We start from the raw sequence: 22,076 nt of genomic DNA, 5'->3' as shown, positions 1-22,076 counted from the left end.
ATATATATCATTGACATGACAATAAAAGCTTTTTTATTTGAATTAACTTGGCACTATATATATATATATATATTTTTTTATACAGTATTTGGACAAAAGGAGGTGGACCACAACAGCCATAAGATCTTGTTCCACATTCCATTCCAGTCCATTCCAGATTTACACCATTTCTAGAGTGTTCTTTCACTCCAACCTCTAACCATGTCTTCATCACCTGGCTTTGTGCACCGGGGCATTGTCATGCTGGAACAAGTTTGAGCCTTTTAGCTCCAGTGACGTGAATTTTTAAAGTTACGACAAACAAAGACGTTCTATACATAATCGTGTGATTCATCCAGTCAGACTAAACTTTTTTTTCCAGCATGTAGACTTTAATAGAATTAATAGAACGTCTAAACCGTTACCCCGCACATCTCTGCTGTGCAGCATGTAACAATTCACACCTTGCATCACACCTATGAGCTGTTTCACCGATAATAAACACCTCGGGGTTGATGACTGAAACGGACGAACTCATCAGAGCTGTCTGTGGCTTTATGCTTTTAAAGCATTGTTCCCCTTCAGATGGACAAAAAAGTAACAGGTACTCTAGGTACAACTATGATCATTTCAAGCAACAAGTTTAAAACCTAACCTTAAGCCGACTATATAATCAGCTGATCGTGTCTAAACGTTCGAGCTGTCGTGTAGAACGTTACGATCGTGAACATGACTTTTTGTATTTATTTTGTATTTTAAAAAGTGAAGCGATCCGGTTGCAAACCGAAGGTTTACGATATAATAAAAGTAAATCACTATGGCAGGTTTTATTGCGCACAGTGTTGAACTCTGCTGCAGTACGAGGAAGGTTCTATCGCCACTTCCTGTTTCAGAAATATCACGCTCGTGCTCTTTTGCCGCAAGTTTGGAAATCAGCTCACTGAACATCTAACTGTGAGTCGATCGTCCGAATACGGACGACGTACGCTGTAGTAAACAGCCAGGATTAAAGACGCTGACACTTTGCTATACAGTATTCTCACCTTCATATAAACTTCAAGACTTTCTTTTTTTTTTAGTATCGGACGGCTTCCCTCACGACATTTAACTTTAATCTGAGGTTTGGTCTGATATAAAATTGTTCCACTAAAAAAAAAAATCAGTCTCAGATGTTATCTCGCACATTGGCCTTCAGTGATCTTTCCACAGCCTGCACATCATGCAAGTTGCAGGTCAGATAAGCAATAAAGCAGGATATTACACATCCTACAACTGTCAAATCTACAAATGTCCTACACACACACACACACACACACACACACACACACACACACACACACACACACACACCTGCTCCTTAGCTCTTTTTTTTATTAATGAGAAAACAACACCTTCACGCTGTTTAACTCGTATTTTTTTCCACTGACGTTACTGAGACAAAAATTGCGGCTTGATCTGTTACTGACAAATTACGAAGCCCCTTACTCATGTCCTTACTCATGTCCATACTCATGTTCCACGCTTTCCACATATAAAGACGGTTTATCAGGGTTTTCGATCTGTCAGTTATTTTAGTTCCTCTGTGAGTTGTTACTGAGTTCATTACTATAAATAGTGGCTTGAATTCATGTCTAAGGCTAATCAAGGCTTCCTGATCAACCAGAATCCGGTTTTGGATTCCAAAGGATAAAAATTAAAACCATTCAAAAAGTAAGACCTAGGGTTAGGGTTAGGGTTTGGGTTAGGGTTAGAAAACGGTGTCGACCGAAAGGACGTTAAATTATTGTTGAAATCGTTTATATTATTATTAAAAAGAAAGATGCAAATATTCTGACCTGACAGTTTCCCTATTAAATATATGAACATACTCTATTTTGGTGGCATCAGCTACAAATAGTCGTAAAGGGGAAGATCGTGCAACGGCTTCTCAGGGGCATCCCCGGTCTCCATGGGAACCAGTGTTGTTTTACGTCACCTTGGCATGTCCATGGAGCGAAACTTCCATGAACTTATCGCTGCATTATTCCAACACGTGTTTAACTTCAACCATACACACAGTAACTCAGACACACACAAACACACACACAAACACACACACACACACACTTAATTTGAATGGAAATGAAAGTATACACACATAGAATGAAAGTGTAACGTGTAGAGAAAAAAGACAAACTCAAACGCTATGAAAGTCACAAAGGGAAGTTCAAGAAGAAATGAACAATTCATAGGCAAGATAACCAACTGGAAACAATGCAATGAGAAAAAGCTCAGTGTTCTCTACCACCTTCGAAGTATCACGACTCTCTCTGCAGAACGTAATTCACTGATAAAAACAAACAAACATGCAGTCAGAGACCGAGAGACACGCGAACAGATACATACACAGCTGATTCGGCTGAAATCCGCTCGGACTCGTCTCGTTTTCATCTTCTTCCGAAAGGTGATTTTACTCCTGAAACTCATCGTGAAACGTTCTCCTTAGGCACGAGACGAGGAAAGACGGCACCGAGGACGGGTCCGCCGCTCGAGCTTTGGGAGTAAACGTGTTGTAAAGAAGAGAAGTAGACCCTTTCCCAGACTACATGTGAAACCTGTCAGCTCATACAGAAGTGTGGTCAGGAGAGGAAGTAGAGCTGATCTGGGGCGTGATGTCACTAACAGACCGAGACTTACTGAGAAGTCACACGTGTATTGTAAGAAGATTACTTTTCTTTTATAGTTATGTCGTTTCTGTGAATAGAACGGACAAAGGGACAGAACAATAAAGCTATCTGACAGTCGTCCTGTTTCATTTACCTCTCTCTCTATCTCTCAGTGCGTCTGTGTGTTTTGGTGCGGGTGTGTGTGTGTGTGTGTGTGTGTGTGTGTGTGTGTGTGTGTGTGTGTGTATTCCTGTCCTTGTACACACACGCTATCAACTTTTAATAGTCATAACAGTACAGAAACTACAGCACTCATAAACACTAATACAATATTTAGAAATACTACAGTAATTACTTTACATTTTACCTTCCAGCTAAAATAAATAAATAAAAATATATACTTCAAAAAATAATTACTTAAAATGAATCAATTTTTCTGCATAATTTCTACTTAATTCCTTTTCAGGGATCAGAAGTGAATGGTGAACCGCTTTTAACTAAAATAACATGAACTTAAACATGCTAATTGCTAAGCTAACCAAATTCCTGAATGCAGCACTGTGCTAATATTTAAGCTAGCTAGCTGACGCTAAGTATTTTCAAGAAAATCCGCTAATGATTAGCTAAATATAATTTTTACTAAACTGGCTAACATTAAGAGAACTATTCGTTAAAACCAGAAGCTGCATTTTGTAGCAGCGAGTGTTGACGGGATGACGGGGAAAATGGACACACGTTGTAGGAATTAGCCATGACAAATTTCAGAGTAAGTCAAGTGAACAATGCTAGGTGATTTCCTGCTGCTTGTTTGCCTCCAACTGGATGTTTGAAACTTATCATGCATGACTTAAGCTATGATTTCATTCTATATGTTGATGTGTTTCCTTTTAAATCAGGAAATCAGACAGGGAGCACGACGAAGGGTTTGCAGATAACAGATAACTCAGAGGTGGTTTGCTAAACAGGTTCGATATCCATTAGGGAGTTTGTAGAGTGTTTGGTTTTAGATGTGGATCATTATTTTATGGACAATTTGCCCACATGTCTAAGCATCAAGACTCGTATCGGTACGTGGTCATGGGTCATGGTGGACAGTGAGGGCACTAAGCTACATATGAGACGGAAGCTAAAGACTGCAATTTAACTCACATTGAAGTGAAAAAATGAAAAACATCCTACTGTTGTGAGATCCTAAACACACACACACCCACACACACCCACCCACACACACACACACACACACACACACACACACACACACACACACACACACACACACTCACACCTTTTTTTCCCTATCCTTGTAAGGACCTTCTAATGACATATATCTATACCTAAATATGTTCTCCCCGTGCCTCGGGGGCTTCCTCCGGGTACTCCGGTTTCCTCCCCCGGTCCAAAGACATGCATGGTAGGTTGATTGGCATCTCTGGAAAATTGTCCGTAGTGTGTGAGTGTGTGAGTGAATGAGAGTGTGTGTGTGCCCTGTGATGGGTTGGCACTCCGTCCAGCGTGTATCCTGCCATGATGCCCGATGATGCCTGAGATAGGCACAAGCTCCCCGTGACCAGAGAAGTTCGGATAAGCGGTAGGAAATAAATGAATGAATGAATATATCTAAATATGTTATAACCTATAAACATAACCTTTGTAACCACTTTGCACTACGAATGTGACTTGATCAATTAAAAACAATGGTCTTGTGATGATCAGCCAAAACTGTCAGAGATTTCTAGCAGTGTGGGGATTATCTTCGGGGCTCCCCACAAAGTTATACAACACGCCCAACACACACACACACACACACACTAGTAATAGCAATAGTAAGAATGGTAAGTTTGAAACATTTCACATTGTTACACACCACCACACACCAGAGAAAACCTGACGAACAAATCGTCACTGTTGAGTGTAAAACGCAACTGACGGTGAAAACAGAAAGTACAGTTGGTAAAGGAAGAGTGAACAGACATCTGTAGGACTGTAGGACATCGCGTCACCAATGTCTCATTTTCACTTCTTCAGTCAAACCGCAGAAGCTATTCTGTCATACATTTATTAAAGAGAAGTTACCGAAGTATCCCTGATTCTCTTCAGAGTCCAACGAACTCTGGACGGATTGAAAATATATAACGTGTGACCAAAAAGAACGGAAACGAATAATCAGAAGTAATGTATTTCCGCCAAAACTATGTGCAAGTAGTAAATTATCGATACTTTGCAACTAACATCGCTCATTGGCTTCAAAGTCATTCATATTTTATTTTAGTCACTCATATCATATTTTACAATGCAGAAAAAGAGAGCTTAAGTTAAAGGTGAGGTCTCCGATTTTTGAAAGCCGATGTTGACATATAAAATCACCAAAACAAACACGCCCCTAACGCAAACGGGTCCCACCCCTGTATCGATAGCACCACCCACACATACATACGTAACCCAGGCGACTAACAGAAAGAAACGTGTCTTTATCATAGCTGAAGGGAAGAACAATACGATTGTAGATAAACAAACAAGCAAAAATGCCACACAAGCATAATGATGTAAAGGACAAAGGCATATATTAGTTCTGTGTAACAAAGCAAAACCAACGTTACTCACCTATCGAGAAGGAAAAAAGCGCCTCGGCGTCTTAAGTAAAGTCGGCCACATATTCACAGGTCGGAGTTTCCCGAGTCGATAACTCCTGAGCTAAACGCTGTTACTACACAAAACGCGGTTGTAGCTGCCTCTCTACATTACTACGATAGAAAAGAGGTGTTATTTGTGTAGTAACAGCGTTTAGCTCAGGAGTTATTGACTCGGGAAACTCCAACCTGTGAATATGTGGCCAACTTCCTGCTCCTTCAGTTCTCTCCAGCGCTGGAAAGCTGATCCTATATTAACACGTCCTACTTCTTGTCCTTATCGTAAGTCTTTCTTCTCTTTCTTTCTTTGTTTTTATCCTCCACGTCAATGTTAAAACCGCTTTCTGCTAATGTCACACATGCGCACTGAACACTCTCTCCGTCGCATATCGACAAGCCCCGCCACTTTCTGACAAGTAACAAGACATCTACTGTAGCAGTTGTGCAAGTGGAAATGCCTCGCTGATGAGAGACGTCAGAGGAAAATGGCCAGACTGCGAAGCTGCTGTGAAATCTACAGTAACTCTTTACATCTGCGGTGATCAGAAAATCAATCTCAGAACTCAACCCCCACTCCTATCAGTCAAGAAGAGGAACCTTGTGGTACGTGGGGCTCAGGTTTACTGAAAACGAACAGTTGAAGAGTGGAAACATCATCTTCCTGTCTGCTGCTGCTCTTCTGTGGTCTGAAGTGGTCTTCAGATGTTGAAGCCCATTTGCTACACAGTTCACACCAAAACTTTACAGGTTTTCTTCAGTAAGAATTTAGAGTTTTCAACACCATTCATCAACAGCATTCTGCTAAGTGCTTTGGTATAAATTTGTCTAATGTCCAAATCTCACTCACTCACTCACTCATTTTCTACCGCTTATCCGAACTTCTCGGGTCACGGGGAGCCTGTGCCTATCTCAGGCGTCATCGGGCATCGAGGCAGGATACACCCTGGACGGAGTGCCAACCCATCACAGGGCACACACACACTCTCATTCACTCACACACACACACACACTACGGACAATTTTCCAGAGATACCAATCAACCTACCATGCATGTCTTTGGACCGGGGGAGGAAACCGGAGTACCCGGAGGAAACCCCCGAGGCACGGGGAGAACATGCAAACTCCGCACACACGAGGCGGAGGTGGGAATCGAACCTCCAAACCTTGAGTCAAACGTGCTAACCACTAAGCCACCGTGCCCCCTCATATCTAATCATCAGCATATTTAATCTTTTTAGTTAGTTAGAAACAGTTATATCTGCATATTGTGGTCAGTCTGGAATGTACAGCTGTTATCAGGGGAAATCTGGATGGAAATGGAAAGCCCATTTTTCCCAGCCATACTGACTGTACATTCCAGTCATGTTCATGGCTAACCTGACTTAGCTGTATTTATGGATGGAATTCTGTTTGTACAGGTGACTATTGTCAACACTTACGTACTTACAGTCTGTGTTTGTCTCGTGTGACTAACACAAACCGATTAAACCTTTTTAACAGTCGACTAATTTGACATTTTCATTAAGTACAAACAAATACCTCTTCAACTGAAGTCTGACCATTTGCCCTTACGGCTTCACCGACTCTAACACCTGACTTGACTGTAATTGCACCCATTCCTGATATTCCGGCAAGTGTTTTCTGTCGATGTGACAGAACTGTATACTGTACCACAACCTTCAGGGACAATCACATGACAAACTTACAGTAGAGGTTTATGTTCTGTTGATTTATGTGGATTCTTAAAGCCAAAAAACTCCTAAACGGGGGACGCAGCTCCTTTTTTTTGGCACAAGTTCTTCTTTTTCTTCATCATTTATCTCTCTTTTATGATTTTTAACGCATTCACTGAAACGATAAACATCTTCAAGCCGTTAATGCCCGTTACGCTACCTGGCTATTAGCTAACAGTTCAAAAATCATGGCGTTAGTGGTTAGCGCGTTCGCCTCACACCTCCAGGGTCGAGGGTTCGATTCCCGCCTCCGCCTCGTGTGTGTGGAGTTTGCATGTTCTCCCCGTGCCTCGGGGGTTTCCTCCGGGTACTCCGGTTTCCTCCCCCGGTCCAAAGACATGCATGGTAGGTTGATTGGCATCTCTGGGAAATTGTCCGTAGTGTGTGTGTGTGTGTGAATGAGAGTGTGTGTGTGCCCTGTGATGGGTTGGCACTCCGTCCAGGGTGTATCCTGCCTCGATGCCCGATGACGCCTGAGATAGGCACAGGCTCCCCGTGACCCGAGAAGTTCAGATAAGCGGTAGAAGATGAATGAACGTTGTTTCTTAAAGAATGATTTCTGTATTATTAATAGTTCTAAGAGTTCTCTAAACGTACCCTCTTAAAAGTATGAAACGTTCTATGTTATAACTCTATTATTAACTTTAGATCCGATTCATAACGACACTCTGGTGGACGAGACATCACACGTCAAACGTTGTATGTCTTACAAATGTCTTAAATTAGTTCACGTACATCGTGTGATTTATTTTTCGCGACGTCGTTTGCCGTCGGCTAGGAAACGGCTCGTACTTTTGGTCGTACATCAAGATTTTACTTACTATATCTTAGGGACATTTTAGGACATAAATACAAACAGATGAACAGCAAGTACAGTGAAAAATAGGGATGTGGTAGCTCAGTGGTTAAGGTGTTGGGCTACTGATTGGAAGGTCATGGGTTCAAACCCCAGGTCCACCAACCTGCCACTCTGGACAAGGGTGTCCGCTAAATGCCATAAATGTAAATACGGATGGATTCCAACACAGAACTCCTAAATCCTGTTGACACCAAACTAACCAACTACAAGCATGTTAACGCTAACAGTTTACTGAAAAAAAACAAAGCTAAACACAGGGCTAACGAGCGCTCGTTACAAACAAGCCTCCTACACGTTCGCTTATTTTCATTTACATCTTTTCTGCCATCGCTCTGTAACTCATTCTCCTCCCTAATTCTAGCCTTTACTCTCTTCCTGTTCATTAGGCAGCATCTACATGCTCCCTTCTTTTATTCCCTCAATCCTGCCCTCCTGCTGGGCAGGAGGAGTGATAGTGCTGATTATGTCTGCAAACTACAGCTGTGTGGGATCGAAATAGAAGCCGGGGGGTGTGTGATTAACGGTCGCGCTCATCAAACGCTGACGACAGAGAGAGAGAGAGAGAGAGAGAGAGAGAGAGAGAGAGAGAGAGAGAGAGAGAGAGAGCAGTGACAATGAGCAATAAGCACCATCTGCTCTCCAACACTCCTGATCAAGTACAAGTATCAGCAGCAGAGATGGAGAGAGAGAGAGAGAGAGAGAGAGAGAGAAAAGGATGAATGATAAGGGATGGTGAGCATATGGAGCTGGCAGTGCTCTGTGTCTCTGTGTTGTAAGTGACAACCAGGCACACATATGTCTGGCTCACACACACACACACACACACACACACACACACACACACACACACACACACACACACATCTGCTTTCTTTTTCAGTCTCATAAACCTTTCCATTTTCATGAGTAGTACTGAAATAACACTGATGACATCAGAGGGTGAAATTTACAAGAACACTCCTCTATTTCACCTCCAACCATCACCGGTGCACAATGTAGGTGTCCGAAGCTCCCACTCTGCTGCTTGCACTGATGTAATGTTAGCGATCCAAGACTACTGAAGACAGTTCAATTCCCGGGGCATTATTTACCTTGAGCTATGTCCCAGAAACCGCTGTGATCATAGCCTTCTCTATCCAAGCAAATCTGGCCAGTAAACTATAAGGATCTGTTGATGAACACGAACCTCTCTGCTCCGTATTCCAGCCATTTTAACAAATGGTGCATCCTTAATGAGTCAAACATGACCCGTTATTTCTTTCCATTATTTATTCCTAGCAAAGCTTTGTTGAGCTGTTTGGAGATGTTTCTTCATGATCCTGATCCATGAGCCATGATTTCTGCGGCTTGGTTTTCAATACCGGGAATCACGGACCTGTGTCTTTTCGGGATCGTTTCCCAGGACACCGGGATGTGATCCGAGAGCATGACGGAGACTTGATGACATACTGTATAACATACGGTATATACAAAATGGTCAATGTATGACTTATCAAGATAGGATCATTTTTTTAAATGCCAACACACTTCTAATAAAACAAACGATATGAGGGTCAAGGAGAAAAAATTACAAGGAGGCCTGTTAAAAAAAGAAAAGGGTCCATTTCTCTACTCTAATGCCATGTTGGAAAATATGCAAACGCAACCTAAAAGCTCTAACCCTAAAGTTTAGTCAGACCGAAGTGGAGCTAAGATAAAGATCTAACGCCTTCCTGTCTTTCTGGCAGGAACTGTCAACTAAAGTACCGGCTTTAGCAATGTTTCTAGCTGTTTCACAGTCAAAGATCTTAAATTAGGAGACCAAACTGTGTTAAAGCAACAATGTCAACGACAACAAAACTTTCAGGTTTTCCAAGATGGCTACCACCATATCATTCCATTGTTTAGCTTCAGTTCTCTTCTTGCCACATTGGCAATGTGTTAGAATTATTTTTGGAAAAGAATTTGCGTAAGAGCGGGGGGTCACGGTGGCCTAGAGGTTAACTTGTTCGCCTCACACCTCCAGGGTCGGGGGTTCGCCTTTTGTGTGTGGAGTTTGCATGTTCTCCCCGTGCCTCGGGGGTTTCCTCCGGGTACACACACTGGTTTCCTCCCCCGGTCCAAAGACATGCATGGTAGGTTGATTGGCATCTCTGGAAAATTGTCCGTAGTGTGTGTGTGTGTGTGTGAATGAATGAGAGTGTGTGTGCCCTGTGATGGGTTGGCACTCCGTCCAGGGTGTATCCTGCCTCGATGCCCGATGATGCCTGAGATAGGCACAGGCTCCCCGTGACCCGAGAAGTTCGGATAAAGCGGTAGGAAACGAATGAACGAATGAAAGAATTTGCGTAAGACTGGAAGGACTTTACTGACTCGTTAGCGACATTAGCTGCACTTGTTCAGATAAACCCAGACAACACACCCGCCGTGGTGCACAGCACACACACACTTTACATCACGATGATGTCACATCTTTTGATAACCGGGAATCGTTTATCCTTAATTATAACCATCAGACTTATTTCACCTTCACCGTTTCGTGCCACGTGAGAAGCAAATACAGCTGAGGTTTTCCTTTACACGACTTTCCTCCCGTGATTAATCCACATATCCTACTTTTTTCTGTTTATTCAGGTTGTCTACATCCAGCTGACTTCATCCAGTAAGTAAACAGATACTGTGACTCGTTTTGAGACAAAATAAATGACAAGATTTTCATATTTTGTGTAGAATTTAACAAGATTGAGATCGAGTGACTAATTACTCATTGAAGAAAAATGATACACACACACACACACACACACACACACACACACACACACACACACACAGACTTCCACATGAGCAGCTCATTCACAAAACACACAAACACAGATGCAGTATTTTCCCACAGAACCCTACATTCCCATAGTCTAATCCCCCCCCGGCCATGCCTTATTATTTCTCTCTCCCCCTCTTTATTTCTCTCTCTCTCTCTCTCTCTCTCTCTCTCTCTCTCTCTCTCTCTCTCTCTCTTTCCCTCTGTCTCTTTTCTCTGTGTCAGCTGTGCCGGAAGTAGCTCTGAGTGCTGGATAATGCATTACGCGCTCTCCCCATATTTCCAACAACTATCTCCAACATAGAAACCAGCCAGCTCCAGCTGTCGGAGCCAATCTATAACCCCATATTACTCATTTCACTTTTCCTTCGGTAATTGTAGTGCAAAGCTATCTTAAATTAGCTTCCTAAAACGGCAAGTGTTAATATAGATACCGAGTCTGTGAGTTATGCATGGTGGAGTCCGAGAACCAAAAAAAAAACATGTAGGAAAAATTTGAGAAAAATCAAGTATATATATTTTTTTTTCAGAACACCAAACAAAATCTTATTACCGTGATAATGATGGTACGCGGCCGGCTATCCGACTCGCCGTCCAACGATTGTAGGACCTCCAGGGATATCTGTTCCTGACGGTCTGAGCAGGTTCGTGCACAGTTGCCTCTCATCAACGAGCGGAGAGCCTGAATCTGAACCACGCTGGCCGTGCAACCCATGCCTGGTGTACCAACCTCTTTTCCTGCAACTTTACCGGGAGCTTCACGAGACGCACCCAGACGGAGGCTGGGATACAGGTGGAAATCACCCACCAGGTTAAACACCAGAATGCGGATGGCTCTTAGGATGCACCTCGGTGCGGACCGGCTGAGGACACACCACAGAGGAGACTAGCTAGGGATGTTGTTCCAGTGGAGTTCCCTTTAAATATTCTCCAAAATGTAGACCAGACAATGAAGCCAAGATCCTCTACGAGATCTTGACTCCAAGATGCACCATAATGGACAATAAGACCCAGGTAGGACAAGAGTCAGGTTTTACACTATAAACCAGAACTCCATTGAGGATGTCCCTCAATGGAGACCATTCCTCACACTCCAGTTAGAGTAGCAAGCACCATCACCATGTCAGTCCTTCTTGTGCATCGTCCATCGTTGGCTCAGCATCCCAAAAAGTGTCTTTTTCTTCACAAAGCAAAGCAAGTATTAATAATCAGTCTCCAGAAAAGTCTGGAAGTCCAGATCTTGCAGCTTTTCCCTCCACTGGTTTCTTGAAGCTGAGCTTGAGCCTGTGGCTTCCACAGACACGCACACACTGCCTCCCTCTCTCTCTCTCTCTCTCTCTCTCTCTCTCTCTCTCTCTCTCTCTCTCTCACACACACACACACACACACACACACACACACACACACACACTCAGCCACTGGCAGTCAAGGAGGAGACACTGGCAGCCTTGTCTCATGCAAATCTGCCTACACTGCAGCTGTGCACAACTGGATCTTCCAATCACAGACCACCCTTGCGATCAGCTGACTGGATCAAATAGCCAAAACACACCAAACACACTCGCGGTCCCAGAGACACCACTTTTCCTTACCTCTCCTTCTTCTGAACTGCGTTCACTCCGTCTTGCAGACGTATAAACACTTACAAACGTTCGTCACTACCCCAGAAACATCTCATGTCGCATGGAAAAAACGAGCGACAAAAAAAAAGTATTCTCAAGCACTCTAAGTGAATTGCACGCGTCAGTATGTTAGTCTGTCACAAAAGCTACGTCAGTTTTAAATCCTGGCATGCGTCCTTGCCTTTCTTTCCTGCAGCTTGCTTCAAGAGGAGTGCTCAGCGATAAATAAATCCTCAAAATCTTGGTACCACATGTAACTAAAAATAGATGCAACTGATGCAGTAAACCTCCATGCATCAACAATAAACTCTGACCGCAAAACAAAAGTTAGATCGGTATATACTGTAGTGGACAGGGGGGAAAAAGAGAGAAAGCAAGAACAGATGCACGATCGAGTGTAATGGATGCACGAGACTCTAATTGCCTGCAATGTATCCTTCCCTGAAATCAGAACCCAAGTGTTCACAGTTACTTACTGTAATTCACAAAATGTGTCTCCGGTGAAAACGGAGCATGGATCTGTTGTGTCAGTGTCGTGCATGTACGAAATCTCTGACGTTCTGGATGCATTCTGATAGAAACCAGTTCATGCAGTCTGACAAACCGTAGGCATCTGTATAGCGTTAGTTACTGTACGGAAACGGCAGTCGCGAATCATAAACACATACAACAAAGAAATCCGTTCCAAATACACCACAAAGCAGAATAAAGAAGAAGTAAACAGGAATGACGGCCGGTTACCAAAGCCACATGTCTATTCGGAGGAATTCCAATGGCTCCGAATTGAAAAAAATAAAGAATAGAAAAAAAAAAACTGGGCAATTATTTTTCCCTGGCTTCCTGACAACAGATGCAATGACGGTCACTAAACTAGCTCACGATTTTATGTGTGACAAATTACTGGGCCTGTTTTAAACTGTAAATTGTTTATAAATATTAGATATGCTCAATTTATTTTATAGCAATTATGGATACTACAGGATAAATGCCAAAATTGAAAGGTGTACCTCAAAGCTCAATTCTGGGCCCATTTCAATCTACATATTTTTGATGATATAGAGTATACAGAGTCTTCATACAGTACGTATTCACGCTCTTTAAACTGGCATATTTTATCAAAAGTCGGCCTCCTAACGCTTGTCTGACTAATCCGGTCTCTGCCCAGTCACTGACTTTTGGTGTACAGCCTCGAAGTCAGTCAGAGTCATAATCTTGTGCCATAATCTTTCCATTTTTAATCGATAGTGCTTCACAGGAAGTTCCGAGATCAAAAGGATATTTTTGTCACAAGTAAGTCTCAAGTCATGAATGTCAAGTCAAAGTCAAGTCGAGTCTTTTTTTAATATTTGTCAAGCAAGTCTCAAGTCTCAAATTTGCGACTTAAGTCTGACTCGAGTCAAGTCCAGTCCCCCATCACGGAGTCATTTAACTCAAGTCAGAGTCAAGTCTCAACTCATGAATGTCAAATCAAAGTCAAGTCGAGTCTTTTTTAAATATTTGTCAAGCAAGTCTCAAATCTCAAATTTGCGACCTAAGTCTGACTCGAGTCAAGTCCAGTCCCCCATCACTGAGTCATTCAGCTCAAGTCGGAGTCAAGTCTCAAGTCATGAATGTCAAGTCAAAGTCAAGTCTAGTCTTTTTTTTTTAATATTTGTCAAGCAAGTCTCAAGTCTCAAATTCGCGACTTAAGTCTGACTCGAGTCAAGTCCAGTCCCCCATCTCTGAGTCATTCAACTCAAGTCTGAGTCAAGTCTCAAGTCATGAATGTCAAGTCAAAGTCAAGTCGAGTCTTTTTTAAACATTTGCCAAGCAAGTCTCAAGTCTCAAATGTGCGACTTAAGTCTGACTCGAGTCAAGTCCAGTCCCCCATCACTGAGTCATTCAACTCAAGTCTGAGTCAAGTCTCAAGTCATGAATGTCAAGTCAAAGTCAAGTCGAGTCTTTTTTAAACATTTGCCAAGCAAGTCTCAAGTCTCAAATGTGCGACTTAAGTCTGACTCGAGTCAAGTCCAGTCCCCCATCACTGAGTCATTCAACTCAAGTCTGAGTCAAGTCTCAAGTCATGAATGTCAAGTCAAAGTCAAGTCGAGTCTTTTTCTAATATTTGTCAAGCAAGTCTCAAGTCTCAAATGTGCGACTTAAGTCTGACTCGAGTCAAGTCCAGTCCTCATCTCTGAGTCATTCAACTCAAGTCTGAGTCAAGTCTCAAGTCATGAATGTCAAGTCAAAGTCAAGTCGAGTCTTTTTTAAATATTTGTCAAGCAAGTCTCAAGTCTCAAATGTGTGACTTAAGTCTGACTCGAGTCAAGTCATATGCCTCGAGTCCCCCATCGCTGGTCTTTATCATGCTGTTCGCTTATTTGCAGCGAGACGATGATGCAGTTATCTAACTTTTTGCACAAATTTTCTAATTACGGTTTGCTCTAAACGCTGAACAGCACAGAAACGTTCCGGATGCTGATGCAACAAACTGACCTTCAAAGATAAACCCAGGCATTTTCCCTCCACAGCATCTGTCTACTTGTTCTTTACCCAAAGTCTCATCGATAAGCATTCAGTATGAATGAAAGTAGTTTTATAGCCAGCTGACGTGTGTCAATATCCAGCCGTGCAGACTTGGCTGGATGTGGTTAGACTCCGCCCCCGGTCCTCGGGTGCCTGACTGTCTCTCCCTATTAAACATTGATTGATGCTGTCATGAGCTGCATGATGATGTCTGGATCTGGTACAATTTAATTAGAGGATACAGCAGAGCCAAAGTAATACAAGAAACCCTTAGTGTCATCAATTAATCCTGTTTTACCTGCACGGATCTCTACGAGCGTGCGGTTTGAGAAGCAGACGACTGGCCTCCGTCTGAAAGGACACGTCCAATCGGTCACTGATCTAAAAAAAACACACGATCGGATATCATGCGTTTTTAAAGCTCAAAAAAAAGGAAAACAAATGTACAAGTTAAAGCTGAGGGAACTGAATATTCATTCATTCATTCATCTTCTACCGCTTATCCGAACGTCTCGGGTCACGGGGATGCGTCATCGGGCATCGAGGCAGGATACACCCTGGACGGAGTGCCGACCCATCACAGGGCACACACACACACACTCTCATTTACTCACACACACACTCACACACTACGGACAATTTTCCAGAGATGCCAATCAACCTACCATGCATGTCTTTGGACCGGGGGAGGAAACCGGAGTACCCGGAGGAAACCCCCGAGGCACGGGGAGAACATGCAAACTCCACACACACGAGGCGGAGGCGGGAATCGAACCCCCGACTCTGGAGGTGTGAGGCAAACGTGCTAACCACTAAGCCCCCGTGCCACCCGATGCATTATTTCATACCGCTTTGATTTTCTGCCATTCACTGCTTTAAAAATAATTGCCAGCTCATATACTATAAATAATAACCATATCACTGATTGAATTACTATGATTTTTTTTTAGTTCTCCATCTATTGACCACGTTGGTCTATTTTCACTTTCGGGTTAATGGTTTTCTACGTCACCCAGAACGCCGGTCGCCGCCCGACACGCAGTGGTGCTAACTGGATTTATCCTTCACTTCATCTCTACCTAAAGAGAGCTCTTTAGTTTGTCTATTTACACTCCATTATTTCTATAATAGAATTCTCATTACCGGTGAAGCTGAATTGTTCTAATGTTTTAGATTTGAGATGTTTCTCCTATGAGGCACGTTCGCTTCACACCTCTAGGGTCGGGGGTTCGGTTCCCGCCTCCACCTCGTGTGTGTGGAGTTTGCATGTTCTCCCCGTGCCTCGGGGGTTTCCTCCGGGTACTCCGGTTTCCTCCCCTGGTACAAAGACATGCATGGTAGGTTGATTGACATCTCTGGTAAATTGTCCGTAGTGTGTGAGTGTGTGTGTGTGTGCCCTGTGATGGGTTGGCACTCCGTCCAGGGTGTATCCTGCCTCGATGCCCGATGACGCCTGAGATAGGCACAGGCTCCCCGTGACCCGAGAAGTTCGGATAAGCGGTAGAAAATGAATGAATGAATGAATGAATGAATGAATGAATTTTTCTCCTATTAAAATCCAGTGTAAATATGCTAGCAGTGTGACACGAGTGCTAACTTCTCACAGGACATCAAAAAAAGCAGATGACAAATATTTCAGTGTAAACATGCTTAATGGCTTTCATGCTGGAGTTTTCCTTTAAAGCCACATGTCGGATCCCAGGGGTGAAGCTGGGAACTACTTGGCAAAGGAATAAAAATTTTAGATTTCTTTGATTGCAGTTCTATTTTTTCAGTACACATACACACACACACACACACACACACACACACACGTGCTTTTTGATCTTTTCCCTATTTAAATGTCAAATAGCTGTTGTGCCTAAATACATTTACATTTACAGCATCGGGCAGATGCCCTTATCCAGAGCGACGTACAAAAGTGCTCGAGTCTGTATCACTGAATGCATGAACTCCGGTTCACTAGGCTACAGACTTAAGATACCATGAGCCAAAGTAAATGCCAACAGGCTTTAGAGCATACAGTGAAAAGATCTCTGTATACATTAGCAAAGAGCCGAATTCCACAATGTTGGAGATTTCAAGCGTCTAATCCTATTAACGCCCTACACACGAACGCAGAGTATTTTAAGCTTCTGAAGAATCAGAACAAAAAGAGATATTTAAGCAGAAACCGATTAGTCATATTCGAGCGTCTCATCTATATCAGGAAGCACAGAGCTGTCAGTCGGACATCGTCGAGATATCGACACGGCCGCTAAGAAGCGGATCCGCGTCCGAATTCTCTCGTTCGACGCATGTAACGCATCGTGTACCGGATTAGCTGAAGATATCCACAGACTAAAAAGGGACGCGGTGACAGTTTCACCTTGACCATAATGGGAGAAACTTTTGAGCACTTCCTGTGTGCTTTATCTACAATCATGTTACCGGCTATATATAACAGTTTACTTTCATGCATCTCGAATGCCTGAGATTATTAAGTGCTGTGCTGCTCTGCTTAAAAGTCCCAAGAACATGAGTGAAGTGACCTTCTTTTTTATGCTCCACATAACTAGGACCACTTGAAAATGTCTCCTCAATGTAGTCACCTGACAAATCCCACCATCCAGCCATCTCTTCTCTATCTTACAATAGCTACCATCTATCGAGGGTGAAGGTTCCTCTGGAAGCTTTCATACTGGCAGCTTAGTCTGAAACATAGCATGGTTTGCATGAAGACCCGGTAATCTGAAAGCTGTCGTGTGAACCGTGACACGCACCATAGTACCGAACCTGGAGGTGGTGTGAGCTTGTCTTCACTGTGCCACGATTCCAGTGACTGTGAACACAACTGGAACTCAGATCTGCACTTACAAGTAACCTGCGCATGATGACATCATTAGTTTCCCCTACACATGTATAGCATGACTTGTAGGAATACCTTGGCTGTGATGATGTAAGATAAAGTGAAAGTCTAAAACCAGATCAACGAGGAACGATCGCTCTCAGATTCGGACCACAGCAGACGTGTTAAGTGTGAAAACCACCTCTGAGACACAGAGAGACACTCTCACGATTCTTGAAATTTCTTGACCACACGTTCCTGTTCCTTCCTGTTCCTACACACCAGTTTACAGAATGTGCGAAGTCTTGCCTTCTTTACCATCAGCAGTTCTGAACGGTTTGTTAATTTGTGTGAGACATACAGGTATTTTGAATCTATGGCTTTCATTAGTTTACCAGTTGTGTGCGTTTATCTACGGTGACCCGTACTCAGAATTCGTTCTCTACATTTAACCCATCCAAAGTGCACACACACACACACACACAGCAGTGAACACACACACACACCGTGAACACACACCCGGAGCAGTGGGCAGCCATTTGTGCTGCGGCGCCCGGGGAGCAGTTGGGGGAGTTCGGTGCCTTGCTCAGGGGCACCTCAGTTGTGGTATTGCCGGCCCGAGACTCGAACCCACAACCTTAGGGTTAGGAGTCAGACTCTCTAACCATTAGGCCACGACTTCCCCTTTATCTCTCCTTTCTAATGTTTTTATTTTATCAGAGTACCGTGAGGAGAGAACATGTAAACTCCATTCGTACTTAGCCCTATCTCAGGCGTCATCGGGCATCGAGGCAGGATACACCCTGGACGGAGTGCCAACCCATCACAGGGCACACACACACTCTCATTCACACACACACTTTCACTCACTACAGACAATTTTCCAGAGATGCCAATCAACCTACCATGCATGTCTTTGGACCGGGGGAGGAAACCGGAGTACCCGGAGGAAACCCCCGAGGCACGGGGAGAACATGCAAACTCCACAAACACAAGGTGGAGGAGGGAATCGAAACCCCGACCCTGGAGGTGTGAGGCGAACATGCTAACCACTAAGCCACCGTGCCCCCCCCCAGCCCAGGAGTTTATTTCGTTTATTAATTTATTCATTTTAGTAATCACTTTATCCCGGTCAGGATCATGTCGGATCCTTGTTTTAGAGGCCAAACGATAAAGAAAATGAAATCTTGAACGCTGAGGCTAAGAGGCACCAGGAAACGTACCTGCTGTGTCACTATCACGTTTGTGTCCTAACTCGAATTAAACACGGGAACAAATCTGACAGATTTCTTGTTCCCTAAGAACGAGAATCTGGAAATGAAAACGAAAGGCTTAAAATCCGATCGATCTTTTTCCAGCAGAAGCGAAACAACGACGATCGTCAGAGAGAGCTTTAAAAAAAATAAGTAGGTAAACTAACCGTACAGTGACATCAGAGAGTAAACAAGGGCTAATCGTGTACTTCCTGTAAATAACTAACATTCCAAAGCCTGAATGTAGGATGGTCAAAGCGACCGACTTCCTTTTTTACAGTAAAAGCTTTTTTTTAAAGGAACACTAACTACTCTTGCCCTCCAGACCTGCCTGATTCACTTCTTTTACTTCGTGACTCACTCGGTACCGATGCGTACGGTGGCACCCGGACGCCATAACGATCGCACTTCCAGGAAACGGTTTATTCTGAGTGGTTAATCTGACCTGGAGACTGTAGACCTGCTGATGACACTGTAAATACTGCCATGTATCATAGTTACTGAAAATCACTTAAACACAATTAATAAATGTGTGTGTACTTTAGTATAAACCTCTATTAATCATTATAAGAGGAATGCTTTAGTATATAATCCCGATATCTGATGTCATCTGAGGTAAAGGGTTTCACATTTGAGTCTGGAGTCTCTCATGAAGGTTTCTTCCTCGTGTCATCTCAGTCGTCGTTGTCGTCGTCGCCGTCTGCTCTGGCTTTTTCCGTAGGGATCTGGATTTACGTCCATTTCTGCCTCTTTGTAATGTCTGTTATTAACACTGCCATTAAAGCCATATATAAATGTATAAATTAATACGTTTTTAAACATGTATAAAATACAGTCTATAAATTAAATAGTAACGTATTTATAGACAAATAATTTTTTTGGGATGATCTATTTGGCAGTGATTGTGTGTGTGTGTGTGTGTGTGTGTGTGTGTGTGTGTCCATCCATTCACCTCAGTGTAAGGACATCCTTAAAAATATTCTTGTTTGCCGTAACCCGACCGAACCTGTCATTTTAAGACCGATTCAATTTTTTATTTTTTTTGCTTTAAGTCCGGTTGTAAATTTGCGTTAAGACCGACCTTTATTTTTTTACTCTTCAAGCAACTAATACAAAAGCAATAAAATAATATTAATTATATTTTAGTAAGTATTGTAAAGATATAAATTGGCCTACATACAGACGAAGGCTACGTTCTTTCTTTTAAATAAAAACCCGTGACGTCATCTATGTTTACACTGTCGGTTACCGGATGTCACACACTATAGCCCTAAGCCCTATTCGGACGGGATTAGTTTTACGTGGGGACGTACAGTGATGCAATTTTACCTCAGGACGTCTGTAATATTAATCGGCCAATTCGCACGGGACAAGACGTCTCAGTAAAACTAGCAGAAGTGGGAGGGCAAACAGACAACATGGCGCCTCCATGCTTGCAAAACAGGAAATGCGCTTTTAAACAGGAAATGACGTAATTTTACCGTACATATTTACAGCGGGTCGATTCGGACGGGATCAGTATTACCTGAGGTAATTTTTCCGGACCTTTTTACAGAAGGTAAAAGTCGCCGTAATCTTTACTGACATCGTCCGTAATGATTACCGAGATGGCGCATTCGGGCGGGACTAAAATCGCAGAGAAGCTCTGCTAATAATTACTTTACCCCCCACATCCCCACGTCAAACTAGTCCCGTCCGAATAGGGCTTATGACCTGTGCGTTCGCTTCGTCTCATTCTCTTCTTTCATTCACTGTCAAGAGTCGACGGGTCGCGCTCGGTAACGATGGCTGCGGCTGCAGTAAACAAAATGTTCGCGGTCACCCTTTAAAGTCGTACGGGTTCGGGCGCCATAATACATCTAAAATATTCATTAAAACAGCTCGACACGATTTAACTTGGGACGAAGTTCGGGAAAACTGTCCAGCATCAAAATAAGGTTCGCGATGATGCGCACGAAGGCACGGGTCGAAGACCCGGTCAGTGACGTCACGATAGGCTAATTTGTTTAAAGTCATACCGACGTCATCACCGTCACCAAAATTGTACTTCTTTTTTTTTATATTGAAACTGAAAAAAAAAATAGACCTACCTACTGACCCTTTTTTTTTTTTACTGTTACTGCAAACCAAAATATTTTTAAGATGGCCTGAGATTCCTAATAAGCCAGTAAAGTGTGCTATGCTACGTCTCAGGTTATCAGGCTCCTCTTTCATTCCTGGTGTCTGTTTAAGAAAGATTCTCTCGCTCACCCAACACAAGAGACAAAAGATTATCTCAGACCTTGCTGTAGTGAGCCAGACCTGTGTCTAATGTGGATTCGGTTAACATTTCACAGCTGTGAGCCTCTTGAAGAACCCCAACCCCCTCCTCTTACATCACGCTAAATCTGCACATGCTAATGGAAAAGACGCCAAGCTTAGCTTGAGACGAAGGAGATGTCAGGTCGTTCTCATCCACGTCTGCTTACCATCACACTTTTCTCGTGCCGTTCTGTTCGGTGAAACGTTCTTTAGTGGTTTCAGATCGGATCGGTTTGATAAACCTGAGATTAAACCGAGCAGAAAACGTTAGACTGTTGCTATGGAGACGGCTACCGAGTGCCGTCAATCAAAGCTCTGTATCCTATTCACCACCTGGTCTAGGAAAATGATGGATTACTGAGGGCAAGCTAAGGTCTCTCTCTCTCACACACACACACACACACACACACACACACACACACACACACATATACACAAACGAGACACACAGTCTGTGGAGACTGAAATATAAAAATAATGTTAAGGGCTTTAAAATGATGAGAAATGCTTCGTTCCAGATGACTGCGGTGATCGATTGCGTTTCTTGCAAAAGTTTTGGATCAGACGCGCAGCCACAAAACCGCAAAATACGTCTGAAGCTTCAGAAAGCATTTAAAACGATCCTATGTAGCAACGACGTGCAACAACGTGCTAACCGTCCACTTTAATAGGAACGCCTGTACGGCTGCTCGTTGATGCTGATCAATCAGAGATGAAATCAGACACACAGATTCTGATGTTGGATGCCTAACATTAACTGATGCGTTATGACCAAATGCATTGTGCTGCTGACACACGATCGGCTGAATAGAATCTGTTTCGGCTGGAATATAGAAAACCTAATAAAAAAAACTAATTGTTTTTGATCACTTTCATAAATGGGTGCTAATATTTTTGCTTGTAACTGCACTATAATTTTAACATTTTA

The 22,076-nt window shown here is 43.0% G+C and overlaps 1 protein-coding gene across 5 annotated transcripts in view; it reads right to left on the bottom strand.

Annotated features, from left to right (window-relative positions):
• Positions 1 to 22,076, bottom strand: part of dock10 (dedicator of cytokinesis 10) — a 97,545-nt gene that overhangs the window by 46,878 nt on the left and 28,591 nt on the right. For 3 of the 5 annotated variants that reach the window (XM_047806237.1, XM_047806238.1, XM_027162668.2), the window contains exon 1: positions 11,194 to 11,370. The exons of 1 other annotated variant lie outside the window; for it this stretch is intronic. In XM_047806237.1, the coding sequence (XP_047662193.1) occupies positions 11,194 to 11,355 (162 nt within the window). In that variant the 5' untranslated portion in view covers positions 11,356 to 11,370. Of the gene's footprint in view, positions 1 to 2,364; positions 2,613 to 11,193; positions 11,371 to 22,076 lie in introns of those variants that run through there. One more of the 5 variants, XM_047806240.1, reaches the window with a different exon arrangement.

This window comes from Tachysurus fulvidraco, chromosome 22, assembly GCF_022655615.1.
Source record: "Tachysurus fulvidraco isolate hzauxx_2018 chromosome 22, HZAU_PFXX_2.0, whole genome shotgun sequence".
Lineage (NCBI taxonomy): Eukaryota > Metazoa > Chordata > Actinopteri > Siluriformes > Bagridae > Tachysurus > Tachysurus fulvidraco.
Note: the sequence above shows the minus strand (reverse complement) of the source record. Positions and strands in the feature narration are given on the sequence as shown.